Raw genomic sequence first — 21,964 nt, 5'->3', positions numbered from 1 at the left:
GCATTGGATTAAAATACATTAAAACATGATTATTCATCATTTAGCCGAATCCAAATCTGATTTAGTGACAGACAACTCAGTCCAAAGCCTGTCATTGTCAGAGTGCAAGCATTCTGAGTACTGCCAAACTTACTGTCCAAAGGTCTGGTCCCAAAACCATGTTTTGAACTTCTTTCTCATCAATCCTTGTTTTCACAACAAGCAATTCTCACAGGGACAGAAAGTGTGGTGAAATCTTCTGAACTCGGGCACAGGCAGCAAAACAAACACCACAGGGGTGTTAACCCTTTCCCTATGCTACCTAAATTTATTGAGTTACACGGAAAAAAAATGTGCCTGTTTCGACCTACAAACAAATTCTACTTAAGAACAAACCTACAGACGTTATCTTGTTCGTAACTTGGGGACCTGTATCTGTGTTTGGAGCATTTATGTTTTCTACTTGCTTTGTGACTTTGTTTCAAAAGTTTTATAAAACTACTGTAAATAAATGGGATTTTGGTAAAAAAAAATCTTACTATTCAGGTATTTTGTACAGACAAAAAATTCTACAAAAATTCCTCATCCATCAATATACCACACAAGCTCCTGTTGTCAGGAGTAACCAGAGGCATTGCAATAGTAATCCTGCTCAGTATGAGCTGAGATTTAGAGACACAGATATTTAATTATACATTCCCATTTTATAGATTAGAATTGAATTTAGACCAACCTTCAGTTTCTTTCCTCCAGGAGGTGGGACTTGAACCCAATTTTCTCATGTTCAAGTTTTTTTGTTTGGCTGACATGTTTTTAAAATGCTAAAACAGTCACCTATTTACAGAGGTTTTAATAGAATATCATGTAACAGAATTGCACGTAGAGAAAACTAGGTTGTAGTTTTCAACTAGGTTGTAGTTTTCAACTAGGTTGGAAACTAAAGTTCAAACTAGGTTGTACTTTACAAAAAGAATATATATCATTTGTTTGATTGTACATTTTTCTTTAATATTAGCATACCTAAGCTAATTTTTAAGTTTGGTGTGTACTTCCAAAGAATTATCTTAATGAGAATTGTTAAAGTTTAGAGGAGGGAGAATAGTGTAACTATACCTAATTTTACCATGATATAAAGAGTCAGTTTATTCCTCCGGGCTGAATTCTTCCTTTCTTTGATAGGTAGTGAAACTGACAAGGTACTAGAAATGTTCTCTTGTTCTGTCCTGAAATGCCTTTGGAATTAATCTTACATGTGACAATAAAAATGAGTTTTTATTAAAAATCCATTTGCTGCATTTGTTGAGATTAGCCTAACTTTCTCTCTAATGAAATTTGCTAATCTAATCTCTTTACATCCAAATTATTAGGAATGTGGATTAAGAGGGCTTCATTTTACCAAAGTCAATTTACAAGTATACATGGCTCCAAGCTAATATCATAACAGAGAATCTTGTAACCCTTCCGCCGTTGCTTCGTGACAGTGTTAAAATGAAGTTTATCACCAGATGTCTTTCATTCAGTCTCTTTTTCATTCAATTATTTTTAAAAGCTCTGGAGTCATAATGACTATTTATCTTTTTTCCCCAAGTTTCATTCAGTTTGGAGGCAGTGCTTGAGCGTTTTTGTCTGCTTTAATGTAAGAACTGTTTGAGAGTGAAACGAACTGTCTTGGAGATTGGTGATGGATTTTCATTGCAACAGATGCTTATCTTTCCATAGTGGTTTAGTTGCATATTCCTGCATAGCGAGCCATTGCAGTAGATGGCCTTTGTGGTTTCTCCAACTCTTATAGTTTTGTAATTCCATGATTCTAGAATAAGCCAAAAGCAAATGTTATAGAAGACCTAGTTATGGGACCAAGCTTTTGGCTAGCAAGTTAGTTCAATATGGGTATATGGAATTGTGGAAAGACTAATGGAATGCCCTTGGATTTGACTCTGGGTTTTAATAATTGTTTTAATATTGCTGCTGATTTCTGGTTTTAATGTATAGGTCTATTTTTACTGTATGTATGTATGTGCATGACATCAAATTGCTGCCTTTTTGTAAGGTCATTCTGAGTCTCCCTTTTGGGGTGAGAAGGGCAGGATATAAATGTAGTAAATAAATAATAAATAAATAAGACAGCCCACAACCTATTTTTTCAGGAAGGTTTATCTGTCATTACTTATTTTCTACATGACCTACAGGAACGTCTGTGATATGTTTTCCTAAAAGAGACTTTAATACTCTGTCATCAACCTTACTAATAATTGCTGGCTACATAACTTCTGTTCACTCCACCAGCTGCGAAGTTTGAAAAGGAGGGGAGAAAGTGACTGTAATGCTGAATTAGATCCAATCTGAGCCAAGGGACTTTCTTAAACTTTCCCCATTCTGACTAGTACAGGAAATTGAGATCAGATAAAGATGATTTGATGCAAAGATGAACCAAAATAGATCCCATTTGTCTATATGTGTGGGCTATACTTGATGTCATGGAATATAAACTAGGCAAACAAATAATGAAAATATAAAGTACAATAGACAGTAGCAGGAAAATCACATGAAAACCCAATGTCAGCCCTACAACTACAGTGAAACTAATTCTGGGACTTTTTTGCTGTTATTCATGGAATACTGATGAACTTTAAGGAAGATTCCTCAAAAGGGAGGAGAAAAAAGGAAGCTGCACCATTTTCTTCCAGCACCTGATACTTAGTTTCTGAAGGATTAAAAGGCACTTTGGCCACGCAGATGAACATATATAACTTAAGAAAGCACTGCAGTATCTAGTTATAACTAAGGCATAATATAAGGATATTTTGTGAAGAAACCAATCTCCTGGGGGTTTTCTCATTGGATTTACAAACATTCGAGAAACTGGGGGTGAGAGCCAAACTAAAAACTCATCAGCTGATTACTACATAAATATGCCTCTAAGCTCCTACATAAATGCTTAATCCTATAATATAAACATTTAATCTACATTAGTACTAATACCACTGTATTGATACTTAATTATATTTCCTAACTAAATGCAAACAATAATAATAATAAATTTAGAAGGGAATAACTAATATTTACTCCCCACTGTCATTTCTGCCACCACTTTTCTACAGCTGAAGCGTTTTCTACAGTCCTTTGCAAACACTGTATATTTCTGCTAATAGAGTTGTGTAAATGTTGGGGTCATCAAAAACTTGGCAACAGTAAAAGGTTTCTGAACACCACCAGTTTACACAAATCTATTGACAACAATGTGCAGTGTTTACCGTGGATTCTGCAGAAAATATTTCAGCAAAATTAGACTGTTATGAAGGAGGTATGAAAATTGTAGAAAGAAAAACCAACAATTCAAGATATGTAATAATAATAATAATAATAATAATAATAATAATAATAACACTTTATTTATATTCTGCCCTACCTCCCGGGGGGGGGGGGGGTCTCATGTATGCAAGTATGTAGATGTCACCATGCTCCTAACAGAACAATAACAAAGACTTGACACAATTATTGAGGAGAATCAAGATAGACATCGCAAAAGTGATTTTACAGTTGCTTGTTAAGAAAACAAAAATAATAACTACACATGATTTACATGATTTTAAAGTAGATGATGGAGACATTGAATAACTCAAGATTTTTAATTCCTTACCTCAGTGATTCAGTCGTTAATCGTAATGGAGACTACAACCAAGAAGTCAGAAAAAGACTAAGATTTGGAAGGGCAGGTGTAAAGGAACTCAATATCCTGACGTGTAAAAATGTATCACTGAATATTGAAATCAGGATTGTCTGCCCCATAATATTTTCATTTTCTATGTTTGGTTGTGAAAGCTGAATAGTGAAGAAAGGTGATAGGAGGAATATCAACTCATTTGAAATGTGATGCTGGAGAAGAGTACTTAGGCTACTGTATACAGCTAAGAAAACAAATTGGTCCATAGAGCAAGCCTGAATTCTCCCTAGAAGTCAAGATGACTAATCTGATACTGTTGTACATATCACGAGAAGACATAACCATCTAGAAAAGGCAATAATGCTTGGCAAGGTAGAAGACACTGGGGGGAAAGGAAAACTGCCTTGCAAATTAATAGACTCAACTAAGGAAGCCACAACCTCAACCTGAGCAGGGCTGTGACTTAGAGCCCTGATAGAGTGTTTTTGAAGTCTCTCATTCATACCATCACCATAAGTCAATGTTGACTTGGCAGTGGTTAACAAATACATTATTTCTAAAGATGTGTGAAGTGATGCCAGTATGATGTGAATGCTTATCAAATACCTGTGTGGCTCAAGTTAAATATAGCTGAACGTGAAGATGGCCATCTTTCTGTTCATTGGGGTATCATGGAAACATCATTAAGTAAATGAGTAAGATGCTTTGACCTCCTCAACTGTGAGTACAAAGTTATTTAACTATACATGTTGGTTCTCTGCCCCAGTAGACATTACTGGGTGTAACCCAGCAATTGCACCCCTGCTAATGAATAGTTCAAGTTGCACTACCTGTTTTGGGATTGAATTTAACTGCAAAACTTCATGGCCCCAACATATGACCTGATTTTTAGATTTTCTTTCTTTCTTTCTTTTTTTGTACTGCCTAAAGTCAGTGTTGGATAGTGACTCTGGAGACCAGTATACAAATTCCTGCTCAGTCATGAAAACCTGCTGGGTGACCTTGGGCAAGACATATACAGTTCACCCTAGAAATGTCTGTGATAGGTTCGCCTTAGGGTTTTAATAAGTCAGAAACTATGTGAAGATAGACAACAAGTACAGTCAATATTTCTGGAGAATTCTGAAAGGCTGTCCACTTTTCTGGCCTTGTAATTGAACCTAATAAAGGTATTGTACATCTATAGGTTGTATTTTTATTTTTCTAATGGATCGGCATGTCCTCTATTGTTTTTAATTCATTCATCTAAGACAGTGGTTTGACCTTCAACTCCCAGAAATCCTAACAGCTGGTAAATTGGCTGGCATTTCTGGGAGTTGTAGGCCAAAACACCTAGTGACCCACAGGTTGAGAACCACCAATCTAAGAGGACTTCAGGTAGTCCTTAGCTGGAGGTGCTGTACTGAAAAACTGAAGGTATGTAGGCAAATGCCAAAATTACTTTAATAACTGGATTTCTGTTCCATTCTTGTTTGTTTAAAAATGGAGTCAGATTTTGAAAATGGGTACTTTGCATGCATGTTTCAGTTGAGCAAAACTATATAGCCTGTGGGTCTACAGTGAACTTATAATAATGCAAGTATGTTGTGACACCAAAGGACAAGTCACATTTGATTGAGAAGGAGTCCTGTTTCCTTTAAAAATGAAGATAACCTTTCCACTGAGAACTGCATTGGCTTCCTTTCTCTCTTTCCAAGGGAATGTCATACAATACAAGCATGTATGTGATGCTCAAGTGCATCAGCCCTGGAAAGTGCCAGTTTTCATCTTCCAAGGGGAAGAGCTCTAAGCTAACAATAATTCTGCTATCTAGTAACAAATCACCAACAGCCGGGAAGGACTTCCCAGAGGAGGAGATAACTTTTTAAAAGCGATGCTGATGTAATTATCCTTCGTGACTCTGCCTCTCCCCCCTCTCTTTTTCTGAAGAGCCTCCTCCTGCCGATGTATTGCAGGAAGAGAGGAGCTTGCACTTTACACCTCTTTCTGAGCTGATATTGGGAGAATCTTTTGTGGAGTAGTAATTGAATTGCAGTATGGTCTGTCAAGTGGCGCTGGAGGTTCCCCACCACTACCTCCAGGCTTCATGATGGGAGGAATGCTTCCCGCGGGTCGCCTTTGTTAATGCTGGAGAATGAGGTGTTGGCTAAAAACGGAAGACATGGCTTTAGAAGAGCTGGTGTGGAGATTGTATGCTATTTCCCAGCATACTGGTAGGAGGAGCTGCTAGACTTAAAAAAGAATTTAAATGTGCATTGTGTATCTGACACTTGGTGTTTTGGCATTTTTGGTGGATTTTTTTTAAAAAACTCAATTGTAATTGGAGTGATTACTTAATTGTATGTTTCTCTGTTGGTGGGAAGGGTGATTACCTGTTAATTGATTCTACGACCCTCACCATGCCTTTGATAGGCTTTGTTTGTAGAAATAAATGGAGGTCTGTGTAAAAGAATGCAATAAGCATTTTTCATACATGGCTCCCAGTACATACTAATCAGATACAAATCAAAGTTTGTTTTTTTCTGCTTGGCTGCTTTCTAAAAATATAATCTGAAATACTAATTTAACAGAGAGATGTCTGCGGGCAAATTTTAGAATGCTTCCAGGCTAGTTTTCAAAATGGCAAAGAATATTTCAGAAGGCATAAATACTTTGTCTAATCAGACATTTATTCATTTTTTGAATAATTGAAATTACTACTTTATATATTTTTAATAAGATCATTTCAACATTATTTAATGTTCAGTGTCGTGTATTGTTCTGTTGCGGTACAAAGAACTGAAACCATAAAATTTGGGGATATGATAACGTGTGTAATGCAGTCAATGCCTAATAAGAAGTATGGTTGTTTCAAGCTATATCCCTGCCTTAGTTTGTTCCATTTTGGTCTTCTGTCTCTAGGGTTTATTTCATTAAATGCGATAATCCTCTGCTGCTCATAGTAAGAAAATCCATCACTCAGAAAGGATAAATGTGGTATAGATTTTTTTTTGCACTAAACACCCTCCTTTCTGTGTGACTTTCAAAGCAATTATACTCCCCAAACCTTCTGCCTGCATGCCCTAAATGGGGGAGGGTGGAGAAATAAAAACATGCTGCTTATATGCCATTTTGTGCTACAGCATTTTATCCTATGGCACATTCTTTATTTTGCCATAATTCCAGATTCTCCTTTTTTTAAAAAAAAAAAAATCAAATATGTGGGATAATGAACAAAATGTTTGGTATTTAGAGCATCTGTAATTAGCATTATGAATTCAGATTGAATGGGCAAATGGCTGATCATCTGTCACTTTTTTAATCTCCTGCACCAATCTCTTCTTTATTATTGTTACTGCTTGGTTGGTTAATTTGTTAGCTTTCCTTTCCAAGAAATGTTTTAAATTACTGCAATCTCTCTTAAGTTCTGCAAACCCAGTGGGAAGGTATATTAAATCTTTCTAATAAAATGTAATGAAGCTGAGTGCTAGTTCTGTGTGCTCCTCCTCTTGCTGATAGGCGTCTGCAATTTTCAGAAATGCTGAAGACTCAGGTGGAGCTATCTATGTCTCGGTGGGTGTATAAGAACTGAAGGTGAACACGAAAACCATCTGTGACTTGCAACGCCTAGAAAATCACATGTTGTTCTTCCTGTCACAGCGAATGTAGTTTAACCTCTTTTCATGAAATGGTGTGTGAATGATGTATTCTGCTTGTATTTTAAAATCTTAGCCTTGTATTTCCCAGAGGCTACTTTGAACATTACACCTTAACAGAGCTGGTTGAAAACCATGCTTCTTTTCCAGGAAAGCATTTTATAGGAAATAGAAATAGCGCTGAGGACAAAGCCAAGGTCAAACGGGTTTAATTTTGATCACACACAACCTGAAGCATGGAGACATCTATAGCCTAGTATGAGAAACACAAAGGGTAATAGATTCCAGGTACATTCACCTCCTTTGTAAAAGGGTAGCAATTAATAACTTGATATATTCATAAAACTGCAGATTTCATAAAATGCAGTAGTGGCAGCTTTGTTACCCTTTATCAACAAAAAAGGTGTGTGTATATATAGGTTAAGATTGATGTATGGATTTAATTACAAATATGTGCATATAGAACTTAGGCTTGCTTCTTTTCAGTGAAAGTGAGGGGTAAGGAACAGAGTATTGAACTTTGATGAGAGAAGCTGCTTCAAGAGTGAAACTTCCCTTTGAAGGTCATTATAACCTTGAACTAGTTGTTTTGCCTTCTTCAAGAATTCTCCAAAGGTACTTTTGCTATTGGTATGGAAGAGTTAAGGATGATTTAACTTCCTTTCACTCCTGTCCTCCCCAAGAAAGACCTGAAGACCATTGTACCCATATGGGAAACCTGGATTATCAGGATTTCTGATCTTTTGGAGCAGTGTAGCTGACCATAGTTATGATCATCTTGCAAAAACATACATCCAATAACAGAAAACTGACAGTAGACCAGGCTGGGTTCAACTGTGTGACCCTCTTTAGTCAAGTCTTTTTGAGTCAATGCTTAGAGGACTTTTTGCTCTGTGATCTATAACTAATCAAATGTCAGCAATATTACTTATTTGGAGGGAGAGCACAAGCCAGTATGGTGTAATTGTTTTAGTGCTGGGCTAGGACTCTGGAAGGCCAGGATTTGAATCCTTCTTGGCCAAGAAAACCCAGTAGGTGATCCTTGGCATATTGCAACTTCTCGGCCTCAGAGGAAGGTAATCGAAACCCTAATCTGAACAAGAAAACTATAATGAGTTTACCCCGGTGTCATCAAAGGTCAGGAATGACTTGAAGGCACACAACATCAACAATAACGAACGTATATCTGCAATTAAGATTTTCATTTTGAAATGTACAATGCAGTGTTTCTTGTAAAGTGTGAGCATTCAGTTCCACCAATTTAACAGCTTTTTTTCTGATCTTAGACAATTGATCAGTTGCCAGAACTCCTTTGGAGTAACTGTCTTGATATAAATTACTTACACAGTTTGTGAGTAGGGTCATAGAATTGTAAGGCATGATAAAGTGTCAGAAATTGGGCTGGATCAAATGTTTCTAGTGGAAATCCAGAAGATAGAATGAAGTTACCATCCAAAACGTGTCAGAGATGAAATTTTTACAACAGTCAGTCTAAAACATCTTGTTTGTAGGAAGAAGTAGAAAGTCAAGTCCTTGGGTCAAATCCAATTAAAAATGACAGAACAGGGAATCTGTAGTAATTGAACAGCTTAGTCTAGGCATCTCTCTATTTCCCTGGTTGATGTGCACAGCCAAGTCATCTAATGAACTCCAGGCTTGGAGAAGCTTTAGCACAATGGGCTTCCCCAGTTGGCTTGGGACCTTTCATCCCACTTAACACAAAATGAAATTGCATATTTACTGGGATTTTGGGGAAGGGTATTCCAACTTATTTCAGTATAATACAACACTAGAAGTAGACTAGGGAAGTTGGGTTGTTGTAAGTTTTTCAGGCTGTATGACCATGTTTCAGAAGCATTCTCTCCTGATGTTTCACCTGCATCTATGGTAGACATCCTCAGAGATTGTGAAGTCTAGTTTCCAACAGATCTCACAACCTCTGAGGATGCCTGCCATAGATGTGGGCAAAATGTCACGAGAGAATGCTTCTAGAACATGGCCATGCAGCCCGAAAAACGTACAATAACCCAGTGATTCCAGCCTTGAAAGTCTTCAACAATAAACTAGGGAAGGACTGTAATTTATTTGCTTTTGTGTGTGCGTGTGTGTGTGTGCGCGCGCTGAATTCAATTAGGAATTTCAAAGCCTGTTGCATTTATTGTAGCACAAGGTTTTGTGGATCATATATATGAAGTTTACAAAAAGGTATGGTGATCCAAAAATGTCACTAGAAAGGTCAGAAGGGTTCGATATGAAGACGTGAAAACGGCAATATAAACACGATGATTCATATTACTTAAATGTATATAAAACAAATACAGCTATGATTTGCAAACATCTTGACATTAATAATTAATGCCTATAATCCAGCTAAAACCTCATAATCTTTATTCAAATCTTTTATGCCCCATATTGCCAGCTACTATGGTTGATACTGCTTTTGGGACAGTCAATCAAATATGTTAAAAATGTGTATAACCCCAAAGAAAGATTCTTCCATTGGGAATTAGGATTCATATTTATGCTTCTCTGCTCCCAGTAATATTATGAAGCTCTCTGTCTTAAAAGTTCCTCCAAAACACATGGTTTAAAGAATCAATAGTATTTTTTATCCATTCATCAGTTCTGAAAATAATGAAGATGATTTGTCTTTTGGTTGTTTGGTGCAATAATGGGGATAAGCAGTGCTAAAAATGCCTACTGGACAGCAATTATGTATGTGCAAAAATGAAAGGGAATTCTAAACCATATTTATAATGATCAGAACTCTAAAAATATAACAAAGCACTTCTTTTCAAAACTCACAGTATTCATTAGGCTTTCTGCATTTTCATTTTAAAGGGTTCTGTATCTAACTTTCAAAACTGACAGTAATATGATAAAGAAGCCATGTGCAGATAATATGGAATACAAGTTTCCATAATTAAACATAAATGGCACAAGGACAATAAAAAGTTAAGAGCAAAGGTTGTAGCAATTGGAAATCAGACTGCTAGTATTAATATTTTACTGCTAAATACAGAATAAGGTAAAATACAGTACAGTCCCTCTATTTGCCACTAGATAGTGATGTTGAGACAAGGAGCCTCTCCTCTTCCTATGAAGCCTTTCATGATATAGAATGCCACAGAATCAGTATTTTGATTTGTGTGGTTAGTGTTCCTGCCTTGAGGAGACTTTCCTCTCCAGATGTTGCTCTTTGAATTTCCCCTCGCCTATTCCTTTAGTTGACATTTCCAGTTCTTGAGTAGAAGGACTTCCAAATATGTCTATGGTTACAGTCAGGGCAATCTTAACTTCCTTGGATGGATGCATGAGAGTGAAAAGGTCCTGCTGATGGAGAAGATCTCAATTCATGAAGCACTACATCCACGTGTCTTGTATCATGGATGTGAAAGTACTAATGGTAGTGTTTCTGGAAGTGGGAAATCCAAAATAGACTTTCCAAAGTATTTTGGAGAAATTCTGAGATTTGTTGAATCCAAAATCCCTTTTACCACAGAGTGTGTTTTAATTGTTTTATGGAGACCAGATTGAATGAGATTTGTGCCGGGTTTTCAGATTGTTTTCTAGTCAACTAATCTTTCCATATAGAATTCACATTTATGGCTGCAATAATTTTCGATGGAGGACTTTTTAGAATAACAGTGTTTGGACGTTCCTTTTATCTGGGAGAAGGAATTAAAGACCATCCAGGATTTCATGAATTTGAAGAATGTATTTATTTTATTTATTTACAATATTTATATTCTATCCTTCTCACCCCACAGGGGACTCAGGGTGGATTACAGTGCACATATATATGGCAAACATTCAATGCCATAGACACACAACATATATAGACAAACACAGAGGCAATTTAAGCTTCATGAGGGTATGCTCATGAAGGTATGTTCGAATTCCAGCCACTGGGGAGCACTGAGTCCTTGATGGAGTGCTTCCTCATTCTTTCGCCTGCTGCGGCTGGGAGCAGTTGAAGTGCTGCGCCTCGTTGAGAAGCCTCAGCCCTGGAACAAGAGGTGCTCCGAGACCCAGAAGAAGCACCGGAGGCAGGAGAGCTGGGACCTCGGTCATCCTCGCTACGCCTCACCAGCCCACCGACCACGATTGCCATCAACTTCCGGTTCCAAACCCAAAAAGAGACCTCACCCTTCATAGCATTATTCTGATAACATGCCACAGGCCCAAATAAACTAATGAAAAATAGGCCACATAAAAAATCTTCCAGGGACTGCAAAAGCAACATGCCTTTAGCTTTAAATATATTGACTACCACTTGAGTATCTCTTATCCAGCATTTTGTAATACTCCTGAAGCATTTTGGATAAGGGATACTCAACGTGTTCTTTTTTATTTACTCTTGACTTCTTTATTGTATTGTGTAAGCATCTTTGTGCTTGCATCTCTTTCAGTTGGCTGCTGTCCTACATATTTTAATTTTCATGCTGACATTATGTGCTTCTAATGAGAACACATGTCTGTGTTTTATATTTTGCTCTATTTTTGAAAAAAACTGAGAGAATTGAAATGAAATATTTTACAAGCTGTCATTAAAAAATAACAGGACTGGGAATTATTGGTCAAAAGTGGTAATTTTTATGCTATGAACTGGAATATGGAAAGATAAGCTCTGAAATTATAGTTCTTTTAAAAGCAATATATTGTTATGTACATTTTGGAGGGTTTTATTATGAATATATGATATTGATAAAAATGGACTGTCAGTTGTATCATGGGAGATGGGATACAAAAGAAAACTCCTTCCTTTTGCATGTACGGAGGGAGACAGTAACATATAACATGATGACCCCCCCCCCCCACCTCTCAGCACCACTGGTTCTCATAGTTTACATATTAGTCAGAGTCTTCAACTTTAACTTTAAGCCTCAGGGCTGTGATGCCACAATGAAATCCTTGAAAGGGAAATCTTGGTGATTGGAGCTTTTGCATTGAAATGAATGAGGGCTTTCTCCTATGTGGAGTGCAGGTGCAAGGGGAAGATTTGGATCTGTGGCAGCTGCGGTTGCTCTGAGTTTCAGCAGCTTGGAGCTGACTCAGGGGAATAGTAGTAGAACCTGAAGGAAATTGAAGGATCTTTGGGATTCTTACTAAGTTCAGATGGGAAAAAGAACTTATAGTTGTGGCTTGGGTGTTGTGGCTTGGGTGTATAAGGATAAGATGCATGCAGCCCATTCTTTTCAGCATAAGATAATGAACTCTATGAGCACTCTTCAATTTTAGGAAGTAACTCCCTTCTTTGGAGAATAAGGACTGTTGCCTTCATTGGCTTGGGTTAGTTTGGAGTGTAGTATGATTCCTGTACCCACGAGGGATAATCTCCATAACTCTCCATTCACCAATAATAGTGAACCCCATATTTTGACTATACTTGGGGCAGAGGAATACCATAAAATCACACTGGAGGAACTAGACACAGACACTTCTGGGTGGGACACTTTTTGGAGTCTGGTAAGTGAAACCATGGCTATTGAGTCCGTGGATAAGAAGGTCATATTGTATTTAATCAAAATGCTCCCTTAGTTCAGTGAAACCTTATATGCTGTTTCACTTATCTCTAGGATCAAAGGCAGTCTTGGAAAAAATATCACTGTCCATATGCTGGCAGGTGAAGACATATTTATACATTTTCTGCCACTGGATATCTTTCATATCTCAAAAAGAGAAACAGCTATCATCCTCTTTAAATTTCTTTAAACCACCGTTATCAATCCTGAGTCTTCCAGATATATTGAGCTAGGTACAATGCACATTGTGGCTTAGCACATTGGAGGCTCTGGCTCAAGGAAGGCTGTACAAATGAAAGCCTCCACCTCTATCTTTAAGGCTTGCTTAAAACAAGGCAATAACCTAGCCCTCCGCCCTCCCTGAATGAAGTTAAACTGATCAAGAAAGCAACCTGAAGTTTAGCAGGGCAATCTTTGTTGTTGTTGTTTTCAACAACCAGGTGCAAATACATCCTAGGACATTGCCTGAGACAACAGAAGTGGTCCATCTATATATGGAATAATGTTTGAATGGTGGCCAAGATTGAATTCAGTGGTAAAAGAGGGAAAAGCTCACAAACATAGTGCTGCGTGATATAGTTCAACAGGAATGGACAAGTTGGTCAGCCATTTAGCGCTGGCATCCACCAGCGATTTGTGGATGGTCAAAATAAACTCAGGCACCAAGTCATTGCCAAGTTGGCATGTGTGTAAAGTCCCGACCTTTGCACAGAGAATCACTTGTGCAAAAAGTCCTGGGCTCCTCGCTTGTGTGGTAAATGTACAACCACTGATGCAATGTGGAGTTGCATAACTATTATACCAAAGTTGGATCTGGGTCAATGTTCTTCATTATTGCTTGGGGGAATAGCTTGGGGGAATGGCAGAAGACATTACATCCTACTGCTTTCCAACAACTATCTCCTAGGTTCCTCTCTTCCCATAATATTTCATTCCATCCAACCAACCAACCTGGTAGTCCCGTCATTGAAGGTACTCAGTAAGCTCCTAGACAAAAAGAACAGGCTTTTTTCTTCTGGTTAAAGTAGGAGTAGGAGGAATGATGATGATGATAATGATAATAATAATAATAATAATAATAATGCCAAAAGATATCAGCTGGCATTTGGAAACAATAAGCATTGACAAAATCATGATCTGTCAACTGCAAAAGGCCACCTTACTTGGATCTGCGCGCATCATTCAAAAATACATCACACAGTCCTAGATACTTGGGAAGTGTTCGAACTTGTGATTTTGTGATGCAAAATCCAGCATATAGATCTTGTTTGCTGTGACATACTGTGTTTTTGTATCAGAATAATAATAATAATAATAATAATAATAATAATAATAATAATTTATTTGCAACCCACCCTATCTCCCTGAGGGGACTCAATATGAATATGTGAATCACCTTTGGCCTGAGCTACTAAGACCTGGTACAGCTCTAAATATAGTTGTTATCTACCTATGGAACATCCAAAATTCAGATTTATAATTATATGGAAAAACATTCTTCTCCCAAGCTGAACACTTCACTTTGCCTGGTTATAGGTGTGTGTCCTTTTGAAGCGGCAGCAAAAATTATTCAGAAATGTCAGAATCTGTCAGGGTTTACTGCTACAAATAAAAGATGGTGCTCATGGCAGTGTTTGTCTTACATAAGTGACCAATTGGTTTACTTGACTCACTTAAAAGGAAGATTGGGAATTGCATGGTTCTCCAAATCTTGTTGGACTTCAGTTCCCAGCAATGAGTAATGCTATATTTTGTAGTCCAGTAACAAGAGGGCAAAATTCCCATCCCTTGTTTAAAATGCAGCATGTCCCCCTTCTTTATTATTTTGTGTACAAGATAATCGTTGGACTGGTTATTGCTTGTATGGCTTTGTTCTTGAGACAGAACCTATTAACATGAAATGTGAGATTTTACTAAATATAGGTAACCCCTTCTATCCCTAGACCTTGGGCTGGTCAACTGTGGTTGAAAATCACTTTGGCTTCCTCTTGCAATGCTCAGTCAAATTGACAATTCAAATATGAGAGTCCTTTCTTTAATCTCTTCAGACACAACGTCTAGTTCTCACGTAATCAGAGCTCCTATCTATTTTTAAACACCTTCCTCACCAAAAAAAGCTTTTTGTTTCTGTTTGCTTGCTTTCCTCTGAGGAAATGGTTTCTGTATCCTTGTCCTCCTTTGTCAAAGGATTCTCTGTTTAACTAATCAAGTTAAAACAAGTGGAAGTGTCAAAGCGGCTACTTACCTGAAATTATCTAAGTAACCGTCATTGTTGTTTTTCCACACTAAGTACAAACTGAGTATTCCTTATTGCAGATGCTGGAACTAGAAGTGTTTTTGATATTTTCTATATTTGAAGCATTTACATATATTATAGCTTGGACTTGGGGCCCAAGTCTAAAAATTCAGTTATGTTTCATATACCACCTTACACTTATAAATACATATTTTTTAAAAAATATGCATGAACTAAAATGTATGTTGAACCGTCAGAAAGCAAAAGTGTTGCTATCTCAGATACCATTGTTGGTAATTTTGGAGCATTTGGGGATATACAACCTGCACTCTAATTTTAAACACTCTTTGAACCATATTTTCCATGGCTCTCATGGATGCTTAGAATATATCAACTCAGATTTGTTATCCAGTGAGAAAATCCTAGGGATGGTTCTTGACAATTCTAAAGGTGTCAGAAAAACAAACAGCAAGAGGGCATTTAAATGGAACTGGCACCTTTTGAAAAGGTCAAAAGGGTTTATTTACATCATAACTGGGTCCTTCAAAATTCATATTGCTCTGAGTCCCTGATCACCTCCCCACCCTTGTTTTCACAGGAGAGGATAAGATCAGGTGTCATTCATGCAGTGCTCCCAATTAACACTGTGGGATATTGCTGTCTTCTAAGGTGATAATTAGTTTGCTGTTGATTGTTAGATAGAAATGGAAAAAGAAATCCTGAGTGGTTATGATTATTATCATTGTTTTGAACACCCTGGATCACCCTGTCAGAATTTTTTTTTCTTCTCTCCGCCTGATGTTGTCACATTTCCCATTTCCTTCTGATTTATTAACAGACATAGCCATTGTGGAGATAAATGAAATAAAATGCAATCACAGTTGCTTTATCACTGAAGGTTATTGCCCCATTTTCATTTTCTGTTAGACATACCGGCTGCTTGTGGAAATAGTGAAGGTGTCTGAAATCATCAGATTTCATTATTTGTGTTAAACCTAGTTGAGGGAAAACTTTTAATGATCTTGACTACCACCTGTTGCAACAAATCCAGCATCCTATCTACCTTGTGGGTCTCTTTTAGACTGTTAATTGCATTTGTGTAGACTCTATAAGGCAACTCAGATTTCCAAATGCAATTGGATGATTTGTGGACAGTAGGTTTATACCCACATCACCTACATTATTGATGAATTAAAATTTTCCAGTAGCTTTTTAAAATGCATTTTAAAATCTTCATTTGGCTAAAAAAGGGGCAAGACCTGATCGCACCTGTCCAGGGAAGCCCAATAATTTTCTTCACCTGAACCTGCACCAGCATATTGTTCCTGGGATAGAAAAGGAGATGAGCAGCACCCCCAGAGTCAGACACAACTAGACTTAATGACAAGGAGAAACCTTTATCATTTTACTAGGTGATTTTTTTCACTTAAAAATTTGTGAATAGCAACTGAATTTACATCTGCTCTTGATTTAGAGTAGTTTTGAATCACAGGACTACACCATCATCCAACTTTTGAAATATTTTTTTCTGTCTCATTGAAGAAGTAGGTTGTCAGAAGAGAAGGGAGATAAAGTTCAGTAAGGAGTATCAGAAACTTTTAATGAAGACAAATACATCTTGCAATTTCTTGAGGTACAGTTAGAAATAACGATAACACAATGTGTTTTGTCTTATAGCCAGAACAGAAAACTGTTGTCTCATCTTGCCATTTTGGGGTGAGATACCCTATTCCTTGACAGTGGTGTGCCCCTCCACAACACACGATTGCTAGTTTTATAAGAAGCATAAGAAAAAATATTATTTAGCACAGGTGTAAAATGTGTAGAAGTAATGAAGTAATTGTAATTACTGAGCCTTGAGGAAGAAAGATCCCATTCAACATGCATTGGCACATTCATTGAAAAGATTATTATGTGTTTGCATAGACCTGTTTGGTGCAGGTAATGGGGGCTTTTGTCCAGGACATCTGGAGAGCTGAAAATTTAGGAAAGTTTAATACAGTGGTCAGGCTGACAAAGTAGTGCTTTCTGTATATCTCTATGACATAAATGAGAATTATGTAATACATTTTCACTTCTGTATAAAAATAGGTTTGAAAAATGCAAGCATATAGTAAAGTGTTAAGATTGCTTGTCATATAGACTTCTCATGTAAGAAGCATCAGTAGTGTAATACAGACTGAACCCTGTATTCATAAGGGATACATTTCTGAACCTCACACAGATATGCAAAACCACAGATAATACAAAACCTTCCAAAATGAAGGAATTGTGGAACAAGAATCCCATAATATTTCACTTGAGGACATAAAAATTGGCTAGAGAGAACATATTTTATTGGAACTGGATAAATAAATTGCGGGTTCTGATACCATGGACACAGTGGACATACTGCAGTACCAAATCCAGCATGTATTTTGTACATGTATGTTGTACTGTTACGAGGTCGCTCAGCACCATAGTTGTAAACACCAATGTTCTGTTGTGGGAAAATACCAGTTATCTGCATGTTCACAGCAAAATGTTTTTCATAGAAAGGGGTTACTGCCAAGAAAGCAACGTAATCAGTTTCCTCTCTCCGTTCTGTACTGAATGAGATGAGGAGAACAGACATTGCAGGACTTCCTGGTGTGGTTTAAGATAGCAGTGGTGTCTATCCCCTCCCTTCCTTCCCACTTCAGTTTGTGTTGAGATTGAATTTTCCTGGGAGGTGTTCTCTTAAGATATTTCTGGTTTGAATGCTTTGAGGAAAACAACCACTTTGGCTCTAAATTGCTTAGCTGCAGCACTGGGGAACTGAAGGAGCAATTACATTTCTTGGAGGAATTCCTTTTCTTACCATGTCTGTTTATTGCGGCATCCTCGCATCAATATTTTCCTCTGCTTTGTTGAAATCAGTAGCACAGGGCTGAATTCAAGAAGATGTATGGATATTGGATAAATAGATGCAGAAAGTATAATCAGAATTTCCGAGGTACGTGTCTGCCTCACTGACTACAGATGCAGCAATATACAAAGAGGACCTTCAGTGAAAGCTGAAGATGTTGCTTGCCAATTGAAGAACACTGGCGTGCATTTAGAAGAAAACTGCAAATCCACACTACGGTAAAACTGATTTGGGAATGACAGCGAACTCTCTAACATTGTGTCAGAACATCTGAGAAAGAGATGCTCTGTGAAACTGGATGCAGCTTCTTTGGTGAAAACAAGCAACATTTACAGTTCTGGTGGGCAGCTAAAACTAAATCTGGATCCAGCATCTGAAATGCAAGTTTAGAGGTTGAGTCTCTTCTGTACAGTGTGCCTTCTTTCTGATTGTAGACTTCTGTCTTCAAGAAGCAGCTACTGAAGAAAAGAGTCAGTGCGTTCCATGATTCAAAATGTTTTGAATATCAGCCACCACTTTGGACAGGAGTTAATCTGTGTCTGATATTTTTGAATCCATTAAATGCAAGATGTGAGGTGCAAATAACTATATTGCATATTTCTATGTTGTAAGCACTAGGAACTATTTTTTAAAATACTACTTTAATATAGTAGTGCCTTGAATGCTAAAGACAACAAGAAGAAGATTTGTTGGGAGTTTTATTGTGTGAAATATTAAATGTGACAGTAAAGACAATGTCACAACGTAGATATTCAAGAGAAGGACAGGAAAATCGTAACCGCATTGTACGCAGAGTCAGCAATGCTGTCCACAATTTGTCCGCAACAGTACAACGATATCGTACAAGGAAACATGGACAAAGTTACTCACGCCACACCTGGTCTGGTGAGAACTCTTGTAAGTTGATTTCAGAATCTGTACTCTTGTAACTAAGCATTATGCTCATGTTTGAGATATATAAATCTGTAAAATGTTACCTTATCTCTGTGTGTATGTGTAACTAGATAAGCCTTTACTGATTTTTTTAAAAATTGGGGACATTAAGGAAGCGGGGGGGAATAGGAATTGGAATTGGCTTTTAATGGAGTATGTCGTTTATTTGCGATATGTAGTTCTGTATATTGTATTTAGGTCACTTGCTTCATTTCTGTTTACAAATTACATGGGAAAATTTACAGTGTTGGAACAAAATCAGGACATGGATGCATAATTTGTTCTTTTTCTTCTACTGTTTAAAATTTGTTGTACAAGATATATATTCTCATATAAGATAACTGCCTACCTTTCCTCTCTTAGGTCTAGGTGTGCTAAATGCATGTTCAGATTCACAGAGAGTTCAGTATTTAACTATCTGAAAGGATTATTTTAATAGGTGCAGACAAAACTGCATTTAACCAAGATCTAGACAGAATGTCAGAAATGTGAACAAATACTTTATTTTTAGTTGTGAGTTGCATTTTTCTATAAAAGAAGCCTTGGTGTTTCCAGATGATTTGCAGACTGAAGTTATAGGGACTGTTGTTGATGGTAACTCTAAGGTGAACCTATCATGAGATTTTCTGGGGCTAAGAGTATATCACTAGTGCAAGATCACCCAGTGGGTTTCCACAGTCCAATGGGGATCAAACCCTCATCACTAGAGACATAGTCCAGTGCACAAAATGCTACACCAAGGAGTTCCACCTTGTAAACTTTGTTCAAAAGAAAAGTTCTATAGGTGACTTTTTCTGGCAAAACAGCAGAATCCCACAGAATCAGGAGATGAACAATGTCCTCTCCCCAACGTTGAGAACTATGGAAAAAAATGGAAACTTTCTGGAGTCATTTTAGAGTTAACACAACCTTGATAGGAAGGAGATGGAACAATAAAATAAGAATGAGTTGTTTGTCACCTTTCCAAGAATCTTGCCTGCATCCTACACATTCTAAATCACAAATGAATTTAGAAAACAAAGAAAACTAAAATTACAGTCAGTTTTTTGCTGTATCAGAACTAGCATTAGACATTTATAGACACATTATTACTTTGAATCAGCTGTGTTATCTTGCTCAGTTGAATCATCCTCTAGCTCAGTGGTTCTCAACCTGGGGTCCCCAGATGTTTTTTGGCCTACAACTCCCAGAAATCCCAGCCAGTATACCAGCTGTTAGGATTTCTGGGAGTTGAAGGCCATAAACATCTAGGGACCCCAGGTTGAGAACCACTGCCTAGCTCAAGAGTATAACAGCTGCTTCTTTTACTGGGTGGCGGGGGGCGGTGTGAGGTTCAGGTGTGACAACCCAGATTTACAGGATTGTGTCAAGCTTCATTTCAATAGTCTTTGTCTGTTGCTTTGATGGTGATAACTTTATTTCACCTGCTTATTACAAATATAAATAATTAGAAATAGATTATGTTTCAAAGCCCAATCTTGCCATGGTCAGACAACAGGCATGCTGTAGGAATAAAATAGCCATTTGTTAAGTTTGATTAGACCAGGAGAGGACATAATAAAAACAGGGCAAGTAATGTATGGGGTAAACCTAGTGTGATTCAACTCATAGATTGCTTAGCTGTATTTTCTGTGTGTTTTGTGCACAACCCTGATGTTGATCCAAGGTTAGAAAGTGGATTGGATGAACTTCTCTTTACTTGTTTGAGTTTACCTGTGTCATGCATGTTTAAATTGCCTGTATTGTAATGAAGCAAGGGGACTGGTATAGATATATCTACAGACAGTCTCTAAGATAGCCTTGACTCATGCCTATAGCTAAATTTGATTACTAGTTCTTGGGTGCATCTACTCCACAGAGTTAATGCAGGCTGACACCACTCCTGTCATGAATCAATTTTAAGGAATGCTTGGAATTATAGTTTTGCAAAGTCTTTGGTCTTCTCTACTCAAGAGGGCTGCTGCCTCACCTAACTACAAATCCCAGGATTCCATAGCATTGAGCAAGTGAAGTTAAAATGCTGTCAAAGTGCATTAATTCAACAGTATAGAAGATGTACTCTTAGTCAACTATTATCAGTACATCAAAGGAAGACTATAGCTTATGAAATGCCATTCCTATGTATAGGCTGCCCCAAGCACTGTTTTACACTGTGTATTTGCTGCTTCACAGAGTGCATACGCATTTTTGAAGGCTGTTTTCATAAACTGAGAGCCAGTATGGTGTTGTCATTTGAGTGCTGAGCTCAGACCCTGGAAGACAGAGCTAAAATCCACATTCCATCATGAAAGCTCCATAAGTGAGCTAGGGCAAGTCACACACTCTCAGCCTCGCAGGAAGGCAACACACTCTCGGCCTCACTGAAGCCCCCAGTGGCACAATGGGTTAAACCCTTGTGCCAGCAGGATTGAAGACTGACAGGTCGGAGGTTCGAATCTGGGGAAATAGCAGATGAGCTCCCTCTGTCAGCTCCAGCTCCCTATGTGGGGACATGAGAGAAGTATCCCACAAGGATGGTAAAAACATCAAAACATCCAGGCATCCCCTGGGCAACGTCCTTGCAGACAGCCAATTCTCTCACACCAGGAGTGATTTGCAGTATCTCCTGACATTAAGTCGCTCCTGACACACACACAAAAAAGGAAGGCAACAATCGACCCCCGTGAACATGTTTTGCCAAGAAAACCCAATGGTAGGTTCTCCTTAGGATCATCATAAGCTGGCAACATCTTGAAAGCACACAATAACATTCTTACAAACAGTGTTTTGAGATGTACATGAAAATAGACTTGGGAGTCACCACTGAAGTTATTGTTTCTTATTAAGAAAAAGGATAGGAAGTGAGCACTTATGGTATCTCTATTGACCAAGACCATATTAAAGTGATCAGATAGGTGTGTGAATTCCACTGTTGGAAGTGTCAGATTCATGGTGGGGCAGATCAGGCTTTGCCAGGGACCAAATTTGGTCTCTTTTAGGCCAAAAGGACCCTCTCCACCTTCACAGTTGTCCAAGAGGTAATGTGATCTGAGTCTCTGTTACACCTCAGAGGCAAATACCACCTACTTTTTCAATCACTGTTCATTTAGATGATGGCATTCAGAT

General features: G+C 37.8%; 1 protein-coding gene across 5 annotated transcripts in view; it reads left to right on the top strand.

Moving 5' to 3' along the window:
• Window positions 1-21,964, top strand: part of MCF2L (MCF.2 cell line derived transforming sequence like) — a 131,457-nt gene that overhangs the window by 23,104 nt on the left and 86,389 nt on the right. Inside the window, exon 1 of one of the 5 annotated variants that reach the window (XM_060769628.2) lies at window positions 5,558-5,856. The exons of 3 other annotated variants lie outside the window; for them this stretch is intronic. In XM_060769628.2, coding sequence (XP_060625611.2) covers window positions 5,778-5,856 — 79 coding nt within the window. In that variant the 5' untranslated portion in view covers window positions 5,558-5,777. Of the gene's footprint in view, window positions 1-5,557; window positions 5,857-18,630; window positions 18,824-21,964 lie in introns of those variants that run through there. One more of the 5 variants, XM_060769626.2, reaches the window with a different exon arrangement.

The sequence above is a fragment of the Anolis sagrei genome, chromosome 3 (assembly GCF_037176765.1).
Source record: "Anolis sagrei isolate rAnoSag1 chromosome 3, rAnoSag1.mat, whole genome shotgun sequence".
Classification (NCBI taxonomy): domain Eukaryota; kingdom Metazoa; phylum Chordata; class Lepidosauria; order Squamata; family Dactyloidae; genus Anolis; species Anolis sagrei.
The sequence above is the reverse complement of the archived record's forward strand: the minus strand, read 5'-3'. Positions and strand labels throughout refer to the sequence as shown.